The sequence below is a fragment of the Galeopterus variegatus genome, unplaced genomic scaffold (assembly GCF_000696425.1).
Source record: "Galeopterus variegatus unplaced genomic scaffold, G_variegatus-3.0.2 Scaffold907, whole genome shotgun sequence".
NCBI classification, from domain to species: Eukaryota; Metazoa; Chordata; class Mammalia; order Dermoptera; family Cynocephalidae; genus Galeopterus; species Galeopterus variegatus.
In genome coordinates, this window is record NW_007727018.1 from 166,172 (window position 1) to 188,177 (window position 22,006).

General features: G+C 33.7%; 1 protein-coding gene across 1 annotated transcript in view; it reads right to left on the minus strand.

Annotated features, from left to right (window-relative positions):
* Window positions 1-17,387: 17,387 nt before the first annotated feature.
* Window positions 17,388-22,006, minus strand: part of FSIP2 (fibrous sheath interacting protein 2) — a 95,959-nt gene continuing 91,340 nt past the window's right edge. The window contains exons 23-24 of the mRNA XM_008573347.1: window positions 18,826-18,895; window positions 17,388-17,564 (exon numbers count right to left, since the gene is read on the minus strand). Coding sequence (XP_008571569.1) covers window positions 17,428-17,564; window positions 18,826-18,895 — 207 coding nt within the window. The 3' untranslated portion in view covers window positions 17,388-17,427. The remainder of the gene's footprint in view (window positions 17,565-18,825; window positions 18,896-22,006) is intronic.

Sequence of the window (22,006 nt, forward strand, 5' to 3'; positions counted from 1 at the left end):
CAAACAAATACAGAAGACAAACAGAAAATTAGAAAGAAAGGAACAAAAGATACTTAAGACATCTAAACAAAAATCAGTATAATGCTAGGAGTAAATCAACACCTTTCAATAATAACTCTGAATGTAAAGGGACTAAATTCCCCATTCAAAAGACACAGACTGACTGACTGGATTAAAAAGATGTACCCAACAATATGCTCTCTCCAAGAGACTCACTTGACCTGTAAAGACACACATAGAGTAAGAGTGAAAGGATGGAAAAAGATATTTCAAGCAAGTAGAAATGAAAAACAAGCTGGAGTAGCTATTCTTATATTAGATAAAATGGAATTTTCTATTTAAGCAAACATACCAACTGTAAAAGGTTTAATTCTTCCTTTCCTGTCTTTATGTCTTTAATTTATTTATTGTCTATTGCAAAGGCTAGGACCTGCAGAACAGTTTTGAATAAGAGTGGTGAAAGTGAGGTCCATCTTTACTGATGGAGCTTAGATGTATTGTCCTCCCAGAACTCAGGTGGAAATCTGATCCCAATGTGGCAATGTTAGGAGCTGTTTGAGTCATGGGGACGGATCCCTCTTGAAGGGATTAATGCTCTCCCTGGGGAGTGGGTTAGTGAGTGAGTTCTCACTCTATTAGTTCCCATGAGAGCTGGTTGTTTAGAAAGACCCTGGCACCTTCTCTCTCTCTCCCGCTTCCTCTTGCCATGTGATCTGCTTTTACCCGTCGGCTGCCTGCCACTTTCTGCCATGAGTAAAAGAAGCCTGAAGCCAGAACCAGATGCAGCTGTCCTAGAATCGTAAGCAAATAAAGCTCTATTATTTATAAATTAACCAGTCTCAGGTATTCTGTTACAGCAACACAAAATGAACTAATATACTTACCCTTTTCCTGATTTCAGAAGGAAATGATTCAGGTTTACTCCATTAAAGATCTAGGCTGTAATTGTTTTTTAGGTTCACTTTATCAGATTGAGAAAGGTTCCTATTATTACTAACTTGTTGAGAGTGTATATAATAAATGGGTGTTGATTTTTTTTACAAGTCTTATGCATGTATTTATCAAAATGAGCATGTGTTTTTTATTCTTTATTTCATTACTATTATAAATTAAATTAATTTTTAAATATTAAACTAATATTGTATTCCTGGAATAAACTCTACATGATTATAGTATATTATTCTTTTAGGCACTGATAATTTTTAATTTCAGTTTCCATATGTTCATTGCTAGTATGGTGAAATACAATTGATATCTGTATGTTGATCTGCAAACTTGCTGAATTCAGTAATTAGATCTAGAAGGTTTTTTGTTTGTTTTTGTTTGTTTTGTACATTCCTTGTGATTTTCTGTATAGAATATCATGTTATCTGTAAATAGGGACAATTTATTTCTTCTTTTCCAATCTGTATGTATTTTCTTTCTTCTCTTGCCTCATTGCACTGCTAGAGCTTTCAATACAATATTTAATAGCAGTGATGAGCGCAGACATCCCTGCCCTATTTCCAGGCTTAGGAGAAACCAGTCTTCCACCTTTATGTATGACATTAGCTGGAGGGTTGTTTTTTAAAAATATATCAATATAGCTATTCTTTATCAAGCTGTGAAAGCTGTCCTCTATTTCTATTTTTATAAGAGTTTTGATCACTAATGGGTGCTGAATTTCATCTTTTTTTATCATAATGCTATGTTTTGAATGTGTCCTCCAAAGTTCATGTGTTGAAAACTTGATTCCCAATATTGACAATATTAAGAGGTGGGAACTTTAAGAAATGATTAGACCACGAGGGCTCTGCCCTCATAAGTGAATTAATACTGTTATCACAGGGGTGGGTTCCTTATAGATACACGAGTTTGGCCACCTTTTATGTCTTTCTCTCTTTCCTTTCCACCTTCCTCCATGGGATGATGCAGCACGAAGGCCCTTGCTAGATGCTGGCCTTGATCTTGAACTTTCCAACCTCCAGAACTGTGAGAAATAAATTTCTGTTTATTATAAATTACCCAGTCTGTACCATTCTGTTATAGCAGCACAAAACAGACTAAGACAGATAAAGTGACATGGTAATGTAACTCTTCATCTTTAGCCTGTTAATATGGTGGATTATTTTGATTGATTTTTGATTATTGAACCAGGCTTGCATCCCTGGAATAAACACTACTTGATCATGGTGTATAATTATTTTTATGTATTACTGAATTGTATTGGATAATATTTTATTAAGAATTTTTGCATCTATATTCATGAAGAATGTTGGTCTGTTTTCTTTTTGTACTTTGTGTGGTTTTGGTACAAGGGTAATATTATTTTTATAGAATGAGTTGAAAAGTGATGCCTCCTTTTCTATTTCCTGGAAGATATTGCATAGAATTGGTGTTATTTAAGGAAAAAAAAAAATTGGTAGAAATCTCCAGTGAAACCATCTGGGGCTGAACATTACTTTTTTGGGATATTTTAAATTATAAACTCAATTTTCTTAATAGGTTAAATAGGGCTGTTGAATTATCTCTTTCAGGTTATCTAATTCATATTGGGTGAATTGTGGTAGTTAGTAGATTTTGAGTAATTAATCCATTTTATCTAAATTGTCAAATTTGTGGGTTGTTTGTAGTATTCCTATTCCCTTATTATCTGTTTGATGTCTGCAGACCTGTGTCTTCTCCTTTAATTTTATTGATTTTTTCCACTGTTTTCTGTTTTATATTTCATTGCATAATGTTTAACCAAATATCTGGGTACCTCATGGCCCAGTCCAGTTAACATAAAGTTAACAATTATGGGAGCTTAGATTATTGATTTGATACTTTTCCTCTTTTTTATTGTAGGCTGATACCACCCTAGTTGGGAGGGGTAGAGGCACCTTATTTCTGCTCCCCATGTGAACACCGTCCACACAGTAGGGAGAGGGGTGTTCTTGTTACCACTGAGTGATGTGAAAGTCCTGATTCTCCACCAGGTCTCCTTCTAACACAACCTCAAGAGTAGGAACAGGGTGCCTCATTATTATGAGATGGTGGTGGAAGTCCAAGCTCCCCACATGATCTCCACTGACACAGTGGAGGAGGGAGTTTGTTACTGCCTTGCAGAGATGAAAGTTCTAGTGGGAAATTTGGGGTACCTTGTTAAAGCCTGGCAATGGTGGAAATCTAGGCTTTCTACTGTCTTTGCTGGGAGAAGTAGTAGAGCCATAATATTTTCTGTAATGTTTGTCTGGAGTAAAATGGTTATTGTTTTTAAAGCTTTCTGCCTTTCTGTGCTGCTTTTTTTCCAGGCCTGTGGCTACAGAGAGCAGGCTTTCCTTGGCATGTTTTTTGTATGTGCTAGATGGCATCTGTCAGTTGCCAACTTCTCAAGTATCCACTCTAGAGTATATGAGGAAAAAAGAAAACCCTGTCTACTCAGCACCATGTCTTTCCTCAGGTCTCAAGGTCCTTATCTGGTCTGACTTCTTCCCTTCACTTTTCAGAGCCTTAAGTTTATTTCATATACAATGTTGGAATAAAAAAAAATGTTTAGTTCATCTTTCCAAAAATGAAAGTGTCCTGTATTATGCTTTTAATACACTGGTGGATTTGATATGTAGACATCTTAAAATAATTTTGGACAGTGTTTCCCTTCTATCAAGGATTATATTTCTAAGGTGCATATTTTTCAATATTTGGATGCAAATGTTTCATATGTTTTTCAGTTTTACAGTTGCTTAGAGTGGTACCTGTGTACCTGGTATAGAATACCCTAACAGTTTAGTACAGTGGTTCTCAAAAACCTTTAGATTCTTAAAAATTATTGAGAAACTTAATGTGGATAATTTTTATCTGTATTTATCATATCAGAAATTTAAATGGAGAATTTTTAGAGTGAAGAATTTGTATTCTTTAATTCATTAAAAATTACAATAATATATAATATATAACAAAAGAAATAATGCAAAAATATTTTATGGAATATTTATAAAACATTCTGTAAATTTATATAACTATAAAAATAACTATTGTCTAAAACAAAAAATCAAGAAGGGTGGCATTATTTTACCTTTTAAAAATCTTTATATTCAGTTTTTTAAAATTAAATTGATAATTTTTAAAATTTATACATAATAATTGTACATATTTATGGGGTATAGTGTGGTATTTTTATGCATGCATACAATGAGTAATGATCAAATTACAGTAATTAACATATCCATCACCTCAAACATTTATCATTTCTTTCTGCTGGTAACTTTCAAAATCCCCTCTTCTAGCTATTTGAAAACATGCAATGAATTATTGTTTACTATAGTTCCTCTATAATCCTATGGAACACCAGAACTTATTTCTCCTATCTAGCTGTAATTTTGTATCCCTTAACCAATATCTCACTAGCCCTCTCCTCTTCCCAGCCTCTAGTAACCACTATTCCACTCTTTACTTCAATGAGATTAACTTTTTTAGCTCCCACGTATGAGTGAGAACATGTGGTATTTCTCTTTTTGTGCCTGATTTATTTAACTCAACATACCATTCTCCAGGCTCATCCATGTTGCTGCCAATGACAGAATTTTATTACGTTTTGTGGCTGAATAGTATTCCATTGTGTATACACACAACATTTTCTTTATTCATTCATCTGCTGATGGACAGTTAGGTTGATTCAATATCTTGGCTATTGTGAATAGTGAGCAATTAACATGGGAGTGCAGATATCTCTTCAATATACTGATTTCCTTTCCTGTGGATATATGATGTATATCCTGTGAGTACATAATCCTTTGTATTGCTGGATCATATGGTAGTTCTATTTTTAGCTTTCTGAGAAACCTCCATACTGTTTTCCAGAATGGCTGTACTAATTTAGCTTCCTGCCCACAGTGTAGGAAAATTCTCTTTTCTCTGCATCCTTGCCAGCATTTGTAATTTTTTGTCTTTTTGATAATAGCCATGCTAACTGGGGAGAAGTGATATCTCATTATGGTTTTGATATGCATTTCCCTGATGATTAGTGATGCTGAACATTTTTCATATACTTTTTGGCCATTAGTATGTCTTCTTTTGAGAAATGTCTATTTACATACTTTGCCCAGTTTTTGATAGAATTATTTATTATTTTTATTATTTTTGATTTTTGATTATTTATTGATTTCCTTGTGTATTCTAGGTATTAATTCCCTCTCAAGTGAATAGTTTGCAAGTATTTTTTCCCCTCATTCTTCAGGCTGTCTATTCACTCTTTTCATTGTTTCCTCTGCTGTACAGAAGCTTTTTACTTTTGATCCAGCCTCATTTGTCTATTTTTGCTTTTGTTGCCTGTGCTTTTGAGTCTTAATCATAAAATCTTTGTCCAGATCAGTGTCCTGAAACATTTCCCCTGTGTTTTCTTCTAGTAACTTTATAGTTTTGAGTCTCATATTTAAATCTTTAATTTATTTTGTATTGATTTTGGTATGTGCTGAGAGATAGGGGTCTAGTTTTATTCTTCTGCCTATGGATATACAGTTTATCCAGCACCATTTATTGAAAAGACTGTCCTTTCCCCAATGTATGTTCTTGGTACTTCTGTCAAAAATCAGTTGGCTGTAGATATGTGAGTTTACTTCTGGGTTTTCTATTCTGTTCCATTGGTCCACATGTCTGTTTTTATTGACAGTAACATGCTTTTCAGTTACTATAGGTTTGTAGTATAATTTGAAGTCAGGTAGTATGATGCCTCTAACTTTGCTCTTTTTGCTCAGAATAGCTTTTGCTATTCTGGGTCTTTTGTGGTTCCCTACAAATGTTAGGATTGTTTTTTCTATTTTTGTGAAGAATATCATTGGTATTGTGATAGAGATTGCATTTTATTTGGAGATCACTTTTGGTATTATGGTAATTTTTACAGTATTAATTCTTCCAGTTCATGAACATGGAATGTCTCTCCATTTCTTTGTGTCCTCTTCAATTTCTTTCATCAGTTTTTTATCGTTTTCCTTGTAAAGATCTTTCACCTCTTCGGTTAAATTTATTCCTAAATATTTTATTATTTTTGGTAGCTATTGTAAATGGGATTGCTTTCTTGACCTCTTTTTCATCTAGTTTGTTATTAGTGTATAGAAATGCTATTGGTTTTGTATATTGATTTTGTATCTTGCAACTTTACTGAATTCATTTACCAGCTGTAAGAGTTTTATGGTTTTTCTATATAGAAGATCACATCTTCAAACAGGGACAATTTGATTTCCTTTTTTCCTAATTTGGATGCCTTTTATTTTTTCTCTTGCCTAATTGCTCTGGCTAGGATTTTTACTATTAGTATGTTGAATGAAAGTGGTGAAAGTGGGCATCTGTTTAATAGAAGAGAGTTCATTCGATCCATTGTAATATCATACACCATGTGATCTGGAATACACATAAGACAATGGAAATGAAAAAGTCAAAATTGTTATTATTAAGGAAGAAGTTTTGACCTCATTGACCATTTAACGTGTTTTAAACTCAAGAAGGAGCCTTTTAAGTATCAGTTTGTTTTAATTATTTATTGTACCATGTGGCAAGTAGGAAAATAATATTTAATTTGTCCTCAAGTCTTAGACCTTTGGGGATATAAAAACTGTGATCAGTATGTATCTGCTGAGCATCAGCAGCTCAAGCAAGTTGACAATAATGTCAGCACACTCAAATACAGAATTTCTCCCAATATGATACATAATAAGTAGGCTTTTATGAGCAAAAATCCATTTCAGGCCATACTATAAAGAGACATGGGATATAATGTTGATGAGAATGTGCAGGTTCATTGGAAATACTTATGTAATTATCTCCTCCATTAATTCTCTATTACGAGCTTTTTCTTTTTACACTTTTTTCTCTCTTATCATTAACTCACTTCCCAAACTTGGTGTGTTAAGGGAATAATAATGACTTTATTCTGACAGTTATCCTGTATAATTTTCTCCTTTTTACAGTGTAGCAAACAGAAAGATTGCGATTGATTAGATATATAGCATTAGACTATTATTTACCCTTCTGAAATTAGTGGTCTCATCTATCATTAACTCAATGATATTGGGACAGTAATTCCTTTCCCATCCCTCTTACATATTTATCACATATATTTACATATAAAATAAAATATGATATATATAAAATATAATGTAAATTGTAAGGTGGCATACAAATATAAGCTATACATATTTCAGTGAAATATGAACACTCTAGTTCTTAAGCATTGGTTTATGTAAATTCCAAGACACATGCCTGAATCCATAAATAGGTAGTATTTTTATGTATAATATCTGAATATTAGTGTGAGAATATGATTTTTCAGGTTGGGAATTGATACATCACTGTTGGGTAGTTGTGTAGTCTCTCCAGTGCATAATGACATTAGGAAACTCAGTTTAACTGCAGATCCTGATAGATTTAGTGGTTGTTAGAAAATTCAATTAGTTCTAAAGACACTTCGGGAAATTTTAATTTTGTTATAGTTATCTTATTTGTGATACTTAGCAACCAAGAGAAGAGAGAGAGAGAGAGAGAGTAAAATGAATTACTTGAGAGCTTAATATTGGAACATGCTCTACTTCCACAACCCCTGACTGTTCTGGAAAGATAGCCCGCCTCTGTAGATGCAATATAATTTTTAGTTTTTTGCATCAATCTTATGGATAGATTGAATTTCTTTCTATTTATCATTAAAGAGTACGCTGAAGTCTCTGCCTACAGTAGGAAGTGGAAATTAATTGCTTGTGGTGACAGAAATGGACTGTATTCTGTCACTCAGCTGGTATCAGTGACCTAAGTGAAATGAATAGTTTCTTGTTGGTGAATTCAAAAGGTAAGGTCTTAAATGTTTTCCACAGAAGTCTTAGCATACCCTTGTGTCAGAATAATATAGCTGATATAATGGCAACCTAATTTCCCAGTAAGTATTCACTTTAAGCCCTACCAGCTGCTAGGCTCTACTGCTAGATACAGTTTTGATTTTAAATGGAGATACTCATTTTTGTAAAGAACTAAATTGCCTTATTTATTACTGGTGTTTCTTGCCTCATTTATTGAAACACTTTGTCACAGCTGGAGAATGCAGCTGCTTACTTTTTCTTTAAATTACAATCCAAGATAAATCATAGGAGAAATACATTAGAGAATAAGTTTATTCAGTGTTTAAAATTGTGTCAGCAAATTAGAAATATATAATTTTCAAAAACTGAATATATAATCCTAGCCAAGATATGTTGATAATGATCAATTATTCTAATTGTGTTGTAGTATTATTTTGAAACTTTTGTTTCTTGGTTATAGACAAACAAAATACCCAAATTTCCAACTTTTAAAAGAAAATTGAAGCTTGTGTATTTTGGAATCCTTTGTGTCATCATCTGTAAAAAGTGATCAGATGTAGATGCTTGGATTGCTTGAGAAAAAATAGGCTAATTTTTTCACGTAGTGCAGTTACTAGAGATGGGGAAGGGGTATAGGGTAGGGAGGTCAGTGAGAATTTGGTTAATGGACACAAAGGATGATTACATATTGTAATGATGAATATGCTAATTATACTGACGGCCATCACGTATTGTACATAAGTATTGATAGTCGACTCGGCACCCCCCAAATATGTATTATCAATTAAGTTTCAATTAAAAAAAAGTTTTAAAAAATTTACATGAAGAAATTTGTAAGCTATAGTAAATGTTTAAGGCAATTTTATACTGTCCAAATGATACTTTGGACCATTGAGCGTTAAACAAAAAATACAAGTAAAAGTGAATGCTTTTAATTTTAACACAAATTACTTATTTGCAAGTGAACATATCAGATTGTAAGTTGTGTTGACAAGTTTAAGGGGCTTAGATTTTATAAAATAAATAAGTTGAATAGTAAAGACTGAAATGTAAGCTATGAATGAGGTAACTTTTGGGCCAATAATGTGAGTACTGTACTATTACTGACCCAGTCCCAGTGCCTGTCTCACAATTAAAGAATCTAACACATTAGCAAAAATTTGATTCATGTCAAAGAAGTTGCTAAGAAAAGGAAATAGAAATCAGTAAACAGGAATACTGGAGTACATAAAAAGGGGAGGTCTAGATAGTGGATAGTAGAGAGCCAGGGTATGGAGGAATGGGCAAGTAGTCAGCAAAGATTGATGGGCTGGACACTTGATTCTTCAAAGTTTTATCAAGGCCCCTGTCTTGCCATATGCATAACCTGTCTCAGATTTATATTTGTAAACTGCTTTTTATTAAATGTAACCAGCAAATGAAATTAGGTCCTCTTTGACACATGAGGGTGAATTCACAATTCTGTGTGTGAAGTAATGTGATGGTTCAATAATATGTCTCCTTTCTTTTTTTGGAAAAATGCAAGTTGGGTATTAGAATAAAATTTGATATTAACTAGGGAAAAATAGCATAGAATTTTCTTAGATTTCTATATGCTAGTGTTTCTGACCATGCTGCAGAAAGAAATTGCACATTGAAGTTGGTCATGAAATCCATGCTTTCTAAAAATAAAATATGAGATAAACTTACTGAACTGGTAAGCTCCTGAATTGAAACTGGTGCATAAAATTAACACTATTCATTCAACTGTGTTTAGGACAAAGTAAAAGGGAAAGAAATTGGGTATATAATGAGAATATGAATATATAGGGGAACTAAAAAAGGCTTATGCAATAAAAGTACAATAAGAAAAAAAGTGAGGGAAATCTAAAGTTAAAAGTTAAAATTAATATTGTTAAAATAAGAATAGTACTACTGTGGAACACTAAGTTTGAAGATTTAAAACTGTGGTAAAGATTGGTTTATTTGATATTCTATTTACTGCCTTTTTGCACCCCTACAATGCCAAGATAATAAATATTCATAATAAAGAGCTGTAGAAATTGTAAGAGATTGCATTTCTTCTGAATGGCTAATGAGGATTAAAATTTCAACCAGTGAGATAGTTTTACTGTATTCCCATTCTCAGAGTCCAGTTTGAGGAAGGGAGTCCCAGAAGAACCCTGTCTCACTTCCACTCGTTTCTTCCTATCACTGCCTTTTTCACTTACTTCTAAGAATTTTACATTCAGTTGTCTAGACTTAATGACCTAGGCCTTTCTATTTTCTGCACCAAATCTGCCTAATAAATAACTCTTTCCACTTATTGATGCTCTTTTCAGTTCAGTTATTTTATGTGTAGTTCTTGTTAAGCATTGCATCTTCAGTTTCCCAAGAAGTTAAGAGGGTTTCAGTGGTTTCATTTTTAGTTTTGTGAAAAAAATTGTCTTTGTGGTAAAACATGTAATATTTGCCATTTTAACTTTTTTTTTGGCGGCTGGGCAGTATGGGGATCTGAACCCTTGACCTTGGTGTTATAACACCTCACTCTAACCAACTGAGCTATTTTTAAGTGTAAAATTCAGTGGCAATATGTTCACAGTGTTAAACCTCACCACTGTATATTTACAAAACTTTTTCTCTCTTCAAACAGAAACTCTGCACCTATTAGGCAGTAACTCCCCATTCTTACCCCAAACCTCAGCCGTTAACCTCTAATCTATTTTTGCCTATAAATTTGCCTATTATACATACATCATTTAAATGAAATCATATAGTATTTATCATTTGTGTCTGGCTTATTTCACTTAGCATAACGTTTTCAAGGTTCGTCCATGTTGTAGCATGTATCAGGGCTTTATTCCTTTTGATGGCTGAGTGATATTGCATTGTATGTATATACCATATATATATATACATATATTATCGGTCTATTCATTTGATGATAGACTCTTGGGTTGTTTGCACATTTGGGCTATTGAAAATAATACTGCAATAAACATTAATGCATAAGTATTTGATTGATTTCCTGTTTTAAATTCTTTTGGTATACAGTATACCCAGAGTGGAATTGCTGGGTCACGTGCTAATTCTATGTTTAGCCTTTTGAGAAAGTGACAAACGTTTTCCACAGCAGCTGCAGTCCTTCAGCAATGTATGTGTTAAAATTTCTCCATATCCTTGCCAAAACTTATTCTCCAAAATGGCTTATTGGCCATTTGTATATCTTCTTTGGAAAAATGCCTAAGTCTTCTGCTCATATTTTAAATTTTTTTCTTTTTATTGTTGAGTTGTAGAAGTTCCTTATATATTTTAGATATTAAACCATTATTAGGTATATCAACACCAACAAAATGTTTAGGTGATTGATATGCTGTCTACTCTAGGTGAATCATTGTATAATACAGGCATGTATTGAACCAACACCCTGTACCCCACAAATATGTACAATTAAATATAAGCTTAAATAAAAAACTTTATATCTGATTTGAAAATATTATAATTCATTCTGTAAGCTGTCTTTTCACTTTCTTGGTATTGTCCTTTGATATGTCATTATTACACAGTTTTGATTACTATAGCTTTGTAGAAAAGTTCGAAATCGGGAAGTGTGATTCCTATGTATTTGTTTTCCCTTTTCAACCTCTAGCTATTAAGGGCCCTTCACAATTCCATATGAATGTAAGGTTTGGCTTTTTCATTTCTGCATAAAAGGCTGTTGGAACCTTGATAGGAATTGTATTGAATCTGTAGATCACTGGGTTATACTATCTTAACAATATTGAGTCTTCCTGCCCATGAACACAGAATATCTTTCCACTTATTTAACCCTTTTAAAATTTCTTTCAGCAATGTTGTGCTCTTTTTAGTGTATAAGATTTTTGCCTCCTTAAATTTGTTCCTATGTATGTTAATTTTTTAGAAGGTATCAAAAATGAAATTTCTTAATTTCTTCTTTGGGTTATTTATTTCAAGGATATAGAAACATAACTGATATTTGTGTATGTATTAATTATTCATCCTGAAACTTTGCTAAATTCATTTATTAGTTCTAATATAGTCTTCCTATGAACTCTTTTAGATTGCTATGCTCATATATAGGATCTCTATTCTTGTTTGCAAATAAAAATAGTTTGAGTTCTCCAATTTGGAAAACTTTTCTTTGTTTATATTGTCTAATTGTGCTGGGTGGAAATTCTAGTACAATGCTGATTAGCAGCAGTGAAACGGGGCATCAAAATCTTTCCAACAAAGAAAAATCCAGAAACTGATGGCTTCACTGGTGAATTCTGCCAACAATTTAAAAGAATTTACACCAATCCTTCTCATACTCTTCAAAAAACAGGAGAGGGAGAAATGCTTTCTAACTTATTCTACAAAGCCAGCATTATTCTGATATTTAAGCCACATAAAGATATCACAATAAAATTAAACATCAATATGCTTTATGAATATAGATGCAAAAATCCTCAACAAAATACCACCAAGCAAAATTTAATAGCATATTAAAAGGATTATACATCATGACTCAGTGGGATTTATCCCAGCAATGCAAGGATTGTTCAACAGAAGAAAACCAATGTAAAACACTGTGGTATAGGTTCAATTGTGTCCTCCCAAAACTCATATGTTGAAGATCTAACCTTTAGTAACTCATAATATGACCTTATTTGAAAATAGAATCATTGAAGATATAATTATTAGTTACAACAAGGTCATTCTGGAGTAGAGTGGGCCCCTAAAACAGTATGACTGGTGGTGTACATATAAAAAGGAAAACCATGTGAAGATACAGAAACATACTAGGCAAACACCATGTGAAGACTGTAGTCATGTGCCAAGGCCAGCAACTACCAGAAGCTAGGAGTAAAAACCTGGAACATATTTTTTCCTAGTGCCTACAGAGAACACACGACCATGCTAACACCTTGATCTTGAAGTTCTCATCTCTAGAACTGTGAGACAATAGATCTCTGTTGTTTAAGCCACTCAATTTTGGGTACTTTATTATAATAGCCATCGGAAACTAACACACACCACATAACAGAATGAAGGGGAAAAACAGCATGATCATCTCAACTGAGGCAGAAAAGGAATTTGACAAGATTTACCACTCTTTCATGATAAAAACAATCAGAAAATTAGGAAAAGAAGGGAACTTCCTCAACATTATAAAACAGATTTATGAAAATCCCAAAGCTAGCATCATACTTGATGAAAAAATGAAAGTTTTCTTTGTCAGTCTAGCTAAAGTTTTGCCAATATTGTTTATCTTTTAAAAAACACAACTTTCAGCTTCATTGTTTCTCTTGTTTTTATTTTCTCTGTTTTATTTATCTCCATTCTAATCTTTACTATTTTATTCTGTCTGACAGCCTTGGGTTTAGTTTGCTCCTCTCTTTCTACCTGGAGGTGTAAAGTTAATGCTATTGATTTGATATCTTTCTTCTTTAATGTATGTTTACAGCTATAAGTTCTCTCTGAGCACTGCCTTTGCTGCATCCCATACATTTTGTTACATTGTGTTTTTATTTCCATTCATCTATAAGATTTTTTTTAACTCCCCTCCTGATTTCTTCTTTTACAAATTGGTTGTTTAATAGTGTATTGTTTTGTTTAATTTCCACATATCTGTGAATTTTCCCATTTTCCTTTTCATAGTGATATCTCTAGCACCACTTCACTGTGCTCAGAAAAGATTCTTTATATGATTCAATCTTTTTAAATTTATTGAGATGTGATTTGCCATCTCTTCTGAAGATTGTTCTATGTGTACTTCTGTATGCTGCTGTTGTTGGGTGAAGTGTTCTATGTGTTAGATCTAATTGGTTTATAGTTTTGTTCAAGTTCTCTATTTACTTATTGGTCAGCCTAGATGTTCTATTAATTGTTGAAAGCGGTATTTTGAAAACTTTATTTTAGAACTACTTATATTTTGAATTCTGACCCTTTTATCAATATATACTGTCATTCTTTGTCTCATGGAACAGCAGTTAACTATCCCTGCATCCCTGGGATGAATTCCGCTTGGTCATGGTGAATGATCTTTTTAATGTGTTGTTGGATTCAGTTTGCTAGCATTTTATTTTATAATATTTTATTTATTTATTTATCTTTAGTGGCTAGCCTATAAGGGGATCTGAACCTTTGACCTTGGTGTTAGCACCATGCTCTAACACAAAGAACTAACTGGCCAACCCTGTTTGCTAGTATTTTGTTGAGGATTTTCACACCTATGAATGTCTTAATTTCTTAAAGAACTTCTCCCTAGCTTTTGATCCCAGACCTTTGGCATAAGTTTTACATTTCTATCATAATCTTTTGCTCCAGGCGTTTGCAGGTTGTTATTTGGCTTGCAGTGTTTTTGAGCAATGCCCACTGCTTTCTTTCCAGTCTGAGTTCCCACTTAAGTGAAGAAGAGATAAGCACCTTGCCTAAGTTGTTCATGTAGCACCTTGACAGTTTAGAACAGACATACATGATAATTTTCCAATAAGATCTGCTCTGTTCTCCTGAAAAGGCCCCACACAGGAAATGCGGTCTCCTTTCTTCAAGACTGCTGTTGAGCTCAGAGGGGTTTGGGCAAATGAAAATACCGTGAACTTTCTTACAATTTTGCAGTTACCCTTTTCTTGATTCAATGTTTGATTTGTTGCTGTAAACCTTCAACCGTTTTCCAGAGTTATGAAAAAGTTGGTTTTGACAGTTTTTGCTTGTTTGTCAATGTTTTTATGGGAGGGTAAGAGCTTGGAGCTGCCTACTTTACCATTTTGTTGCAATGGAAACTAGGGTTTTTTGTTTGCTTGTTTGTTCTTGTTTTGTTTCACAAAAATTACTACAAAGTATTCTGATATTATGTTTGCATCCATTTTGATTGACTATTCCAAAAATAAGAAAGAAATTTAAATTAGAAATTCACTTTCAAATTAAATCTTGATCTAACTCTTCTTTTTCTAATCGGCATGTTTTAACAGCATGCTCATGTGCCTTCTCAACCATGTATTAAATAATAAAATAGCCAAACAGATCAACATTTGGACTTCATAAACTAATTTTTTGTAATGAAATTTTAACCTTTAGTAGTAAAGGTTATTGTTTTTAAGCAGTAATCTGTACCTTTCATGTATAATAAACTTATTCATGGGTTCCAAATTATTATAGTACAGTGGTCAGCAAACTACCACCATGGGCTAAATCTGGCCTATTACCTGTTTTTGACCAATCTAAGAATGGTTTTTACACTTTTTAAATTACTGAAAAAAAAAATAAAAGAAGAATATGTTGTGATTTGAATATTAAATGACATTCAAATTTTAGTGTCCATAAAGTTTTATTGGATCACATCAACATTCATTTGTTTATGTGTTGTCTATGGCTGCTTTTGTGCTACAGTAACATAATGAAGTAGTTTTGACAGAGACCATATTCCCTGCAAACCTAAAATATTTACTACTTAGTCTTTCACATAAAAAGTTTTCCAACTGCTGTTTCAGTATAATATAAAAAGAATCAACAACCTAAGAATTAATTTCAATGCTTTATGAACTAAAAAAGTATTCTTCTGGATGAACAGCTAGAAGACCAATATTACTTCTAGAAATTTCAGCTACTATAGACTTTATCAGGTGATATGCATTTTTTTAAATTTAGGTTTTGATGCCATTTTTATTAACTTTTATTGAAACACACTGACTGTACATACATGGTTATGGGGTACAGAGTAATATTTTAATACACGTAGATCATACTCATGATGATCTAATCAGGGTAATTAGCATATTCATCATTGCAATACTTAATCATTACTTTGTGATATGAACATTTAATCTCCTTTCTTCTAGTTGTTTGATAATATGCAGTAAATCACTGTTAATTATAGATTCCTTACACTTTTGGCATCTTTAACTCACTAGTTTAGTTAAGAATAAGGACTGTTTCATCTAATGCATGACATCTAACACAAAACCTTTTCCAAATGGTTTTTCCTGGAACTTAAATTTATCAACAATTTTTCACCATTTCTTTCCAAAATTTTGATAGTTTCAAGGACTAATTCTGAAATTGATTCTTCTTCCACTACTTGAGCTGGTGAAAACTGGAAACTTCCTTCACGACTGAAAATCCTCTTAGATCAGAGAGTTCATTACTCTTACGTATTAAATCTTTAAATACAGAAGTATGTAAACCAGAGTGCTATAAACTTTTACACAAAAATCTTCTGTTATGTTGAAAGACAGCTTATGAGCATATGGTATCTAAGTCTGGGAAATATCAGTGGTTTGAACGACATCTGTAAGCATATTTTCAACAAGACTTTTAACTCAGTTAATGCAAACCAATGTGGAGTCAGCTCTCCTAAAAATAATTCTGAGCTGGATTTCTAGCTACTTTCATCAACTATCATTTTTGAAAAGGTCTTCCATCCATAGGTTACACAACTTTGTATGATCTTTGAGATCACCCAAGTTTGAAGAGATTACTATAAATAGACTAACCCAACAATTAATTAATTCCATTATTATTCCATACGTAAAAAGTCTACTATACAATCCCTTTTTTTAGAGCTCCTGTCTTAACTGCACTGATTAACTTCATTAACGATAATCCAACTTTGTAAAACAAAATCTTCTCAGATGTTTCTGCTTTAGGACTGTTCAGAATATTTTAGATAGAAGATATCACATTCCCTAAAAATTTGTGAGTCAGCCTTTGGATAAATGGTGATGATGTCTGACATTCTTTGCTGGCCATTTGGTCCACTTTTTGGATCTTTTTAACAATATCCTTAGATTCCAGACACAAACATGCTAAAGTTAGAACCGTATCACAAAGTAGTGAGTTTAGTTGGTTTTGAAATTTTTCTTTTATCACTGAACTAGCCAGCCATCTTATTAAACTTTCCCCATTATTTATGTTCTTACCACTTTAGTCTTGATATCCATATTCCTGTAAAATACTTATATAAAGAATTTAATAACTTTACCAATGAATGATTTATTGATCGATAACATTTTATCCACAAAAGGTATACTTGAAAAGGTTTTGATTTTTTTTAGTCACAGGAGATATTTTATGCACATATGGTATTATATCCACAGTTATTATCTACTTCCAGATGCTGTTCGTATCTATAGTTCAATCTTTTTTGCCTGGGAAGTATTTTATGGACTGGTGAAACTTTACCTGCAGGTGGGAAAAACTGATTTTCTTTTTCTGGTATAAATACTTTCATTTGAGCATCTGAATAGGCCTTTAATAGTGAGCCAATCTGTTTTATAGCTGTGTCATAGAATTCAGCTTGATTTTCATCTCAATTTGCTAACCCTCTTGGTGATAGCATCCTCCAAAAAGTAAAAAGAAAAAAATCCATGTTCATTTTCTGGTGGAGACTATGAGTTATCTGGTTTACTAATTACTCGTTTAATCACTTACTCTCATGACACACACATAATGCCAGTGCTTAGCATCTTCTTATACCAAAATTCTTATCAAAAATATTTATCAAACCCTTCTTTTACAGAGGTTCCTTTCATATTTTCTTTTGCTCTTAATTTTGTATTATAAGAATCACTTTGTAGGACACTATGTTATGCTTTAAAAACCATTTTATTCTCTAAGGAGTAAGCATACTCTTATCAAGTACAGAAGCTCAGCACTCATCCTGGTGAGGTGGTGAGGAAGATTTAGGAATACTGGTGTTAGATCGGGAAAACACCTTTAACAGAGCTGAAGATACCTTCGCCAGCATTTTGGATCCTTGTTTGGAAGTACTAGACTTGGGAGTTTCTGTGGACATAGCAAAAAAGTATTATGGACATTTATTAGACATTTTAATTGAGGCAGTCATACTAGGGCATTGATAATTTAGAATTCAGAAATTAAAGATTCTCTTTATTTGGTCCTTCCAACACTCTTATGAAGGAAGCAGAAAGAATATCTTTAGTTTTGGACACTGAAGCTTGGCAAGGTCAAATACCTCACCTACAGTCATATAAGTAGAATGTGGCCAAGCTGGGAATAGGGTCCAGTCTTTCATACTCTCATGGCATTATTATGCCTACTGCACCCTGAGGCTTCTCTAGTCAGATATGCAAAGTCCAATTCTCTTTTTCCAGCAGAAGAATCTCTGAAAACGCTTAATGAACTAAACAGGAAAGTAACTTTCAACTCTAAATAGTGAGGGTGTTTATTTCAGAATGCTCAAGTGGAAGCAGAAGTGCATTAAAAACATTGTAATGTCTTACCTACTTTGGGTAAATTTTCCATTGACTGACCCCAAGTGATTTTTTTTTTTTGTCATGTGAGATAGAACTGTATAGATAATAAAATAATACTTATTTGGGTTTTTTTTTTTTTTCTTGCACTACCTGTATAGCACATGAGGCTCCTGGGGAATATCATAACTCAGTTTAACAAAATGATTATATTCTAAAGTAAAGACAAATAATATTTATATTTATGTATTTTTCTTATACTCTGCAATAGGTTGTGATAGGACATGAAAATACACATGACATTAAAAATCCATATTTTCTTAATTAAATGGCTTAATTTTCTTAATTAGCCTTAGACCCCTGCTCAACCTGCTGCTCCTATTTGTATTACTTATCTAGCTCCTGTAACTACTCGTGTGTGTGAACTATGATGATTTACAGTAAGCTTAGGCTTTTAAATTAGACAGATCTGTATTTGAATCATAGCTCTGCAGCTTACTAGATGTGTGGTGACCTTGGATAATCTACTGTCATTTTCCTCCTTAATGAATCTCACCTTTCTCTTTAATAAAATTTGGATAGTTGATGTCTAATAAATGTTAGCTACATTATCTGTTGCCTCTTTGGTGTAAAGTTAAAGTAACAACTGCATAATAAACAGCAAATTACTATTTATAAAAATAGTAAGAATAATTATTTAAATTCCATATTGGTAATGTGCAAGAGAAGATCCACTCATTCCAGGAGGGTAAATCATCAAAAATTCAAAATTCAAAATGATGTAATTGAGAGCTTTATCATACTAATTGTTAAAAGGGTGGTATATTTTGTACCTGAAATGACTTCCTTTGAGGGATATACACTGCCAAGAACATCCTTGGATCCTTCAAAAATGGTGATAAACTGCCAAGGGAAATTGAAATACTAAATTAGTCTTTTGATGCACACTAAGAACTAGATACAACTAAAAATCTTCAAGGGATGGAGCACAACCTTATAGGATCTTAGATAAATAATATCTGTGCTCTGCAGTCTCAAAAAATTGCTCTGTGAAACTTAGGCTCACAAATTTTACCAATTACAATGCCTAGAATTGGTCCTTGTCATGAATGTTAACCTTGGCTACCACTAAATACTAGGCAAAGGCTCAGCCATATTAACTCACAGAAAATGCCAACTCCATTTCCATCCCTCTCCCTCCCTTGGCTGAATTAGAGTAAGTTCCTGAAAATAGATGAAACAATAAGGGGAGAAGGAAAAAGAATGATCACTTCATAACTACTAATGTTTTTTATGGAAATGTTAGCCATTGTGGGGCCAGAAAAAGTGACTTTGTAGACCTGGAAGTGCTGGAAATGTGGTACAGATACTGGCTTTACTCTGTAGACCTTTATCAATTCTTTGAATATAGGTGCAACAGTTGTCCCAGAGAGGCATAAAATAGCCTGAGACAAGTGGTTGGTCTTCAGTGTGTCTATTGTATAAGGTTATCAGTTAAAAAAGAGAGTGAAAAATCAATGAAGTAAAGCCTAAATATATGTAACATGAGGGAAATGTGATGTGTATAAGTCACATAGATAGCAACAGATATTATTATAAGAGTTTTAGCATAGTTCCTCCAACAGAACTTTAAGAAGTTCATGTATTAAGATATTACAAACAAGAGACCCGAGAAATAAAATGGACCAGAGACAATTTAAAACATTGGTTCTCAACCCTGGTTGTAACCTAAAGTTATCTGTAATTTTTTTAAAAAAAGTATGATTCCCTGGGGACAATACCAATTGAATTAGAATCCCTGAGGATGGGGCAAGTGTTGACATATTTTTTAAAATGCTCCACAAGACTTTAATGTGGGAAAATTAGAGTTGAGGATCCCTGACCTAAAAGCAAAAGGCAGACATCATGTGTCTGGGATGAATAAATATACTTAAGTTCTACTGAGAATGTGTATTTGCTTGTTAGATTCAAAGGTGTTTGCCCTTACTTCATGGAGCATTGTTATAATCACTGTTTTAAAGTATTTTATTTGAAATTTCACAATGTTGGCTATGTTGGAGTTGGCATGTCATATCATTTTTCTTGTAGATATTGTCTTTGTTCTTTGTGTGCTGAGTAATTTTGAATTTGTATCTTGGGCATTTTAAACAAGTTATGAGATTGTCAACACTGTTAAAATTCTTTGGAGAAGGCAGATTTTTTTTTTGTTTGTTTGTTTAAGTAGGCAATCAACCCAATTACTTTCAGACCACACATCTGAAAGTAGTATGGCTGTGGTTCCTATGTAATCTCAGTTTTCAAAGTCTTTGTAGTGTTATTTGAGTAGCCTTGTGTGTGTCGATCAAGACATTTTTTTCTTCTCAAAGACTTTTGTTTACATAACTTCAAGTTGGTTTCATGTATGTACAGCTCAGGAGACAGTTTATAAACAGATTTAGGGGATCCCTTTTTCAAGGCCCTTCCTTTCTGGGATTTCCCTTAGTGTCCCTGGCTCTCAGCTGCCCCCTTTTCTAGTTCTACGGCTAGAATGCTGTGGCTCTTGCCCCACTGTGTGTGCTGTTTCATACTTCACATGACTGCATTCCCCTCTGGAGTACAGTGACAAAAGGAAGTAGAGAAAAAGATAACAAGTACACCCAATGCTCTTTAGGCAATTTGGGACCCTTTTCGTAATTCCTCTGGTCAAAGAAAAGAATTTTCGTTCACAGTTTTAGGTAATGCCTCAGCAGCCTCTGCTGACACTGCCATGCAACTTCATGACCAAAACTTGCCTTGAGGCAGGGGGAAGGCATGGGGGAGTGAAAAGTAAGTGGGGATTCTCCCCACAGTCTCCATCCTACAGGAACTTCCTTCCTAACTCAGTTCAGAAAGCAACAATTTCTGTTGGAGCTTTATTCTATTCATTCCCTCCATGCAGTTCCATGATTTGAGATTTCCTGAATCTAAGCCAGGAAATACAAGAAAAAAACCCAGGATTCACAGGTATTGGTTATTCTTTGAGTTTTGATTTCCCTGCCCAAATTCCTGCTGTTGTTTACTTTTTGGAATGCTTAGTAGTTGTTCAGATTTTTTAGTTGAAATCAGTGAGAACTGAACTGGATAACAACTTTAACCGCAGTTTTACCATGGAAAAGATAGCAAATGAGGGAAAAGACAAAGAGCAGAATGGATCCAGATTAGCTAGAAATGCAGTTTGGCACAGGGAGTACCAACAGGTCCCCAGACTACAGCCTCAGCATCTCCCCTTTCTTGTCATATGATTTTACTTTTTTTTTTTTTTTTTTTTTTTTTTTTTTTTTTTTGCAACCCTCAGTGTTGCCCCCGTACTGGACCGGGGACCGGCAACGGGATTGCAACCGTTGGTGTTGCTCCCGCGCCTCACTCAGCCAGTGAGCGGGAACCGGTCTGTATGTGGGATCCGAACCCTCGGGCGGGAGCGCCACCGCGCTTCCCAAGCGGCGCACTATCCAGTGCGCCACTGGGCCGGCCCAATGATTTTACTTTTTGAAAAGTGTGGCCTATTGAAGCTGGAAGCTGTTAAATAGATATTTATGTTCATAAATGAGGATTAGGTTGTTTGGGGGACTAACCCAGTATCTTTGAGAACTTGGCAAAAATTACTTTAAGTTTGAGTTATTGTATTTTAAGAATTGGTTCTGAAAATTGTGCTATATCATGATACTAAGAAATGACTGGATAATTGATGAATCATATGTACTTGGAGGTGAGAGGACCTGCTTGAAGGGTGATTAAATTGAGCCAAAAAGAGATAGTGTGATTTTAAAAAGGGAGTAAAAAATAGAGAAGAAAACAGAGAAAAGGATTTGTAGCTTCTCTCCTCATTAAAAAGTTCCAAAGAAAGATTAAGAAAGAGGAAATTTCCTGAACTCACACCAGGGAGTAGGGCCTTTTGGAAAGCTGTCTATAAAGAGTCAGTCCTTAAAAATACAGAGAAGTTGGTGGAATCGGCAATCATTTCCTGCAAGCGCCACCCCCCCAACCCCCCCCCCCCCC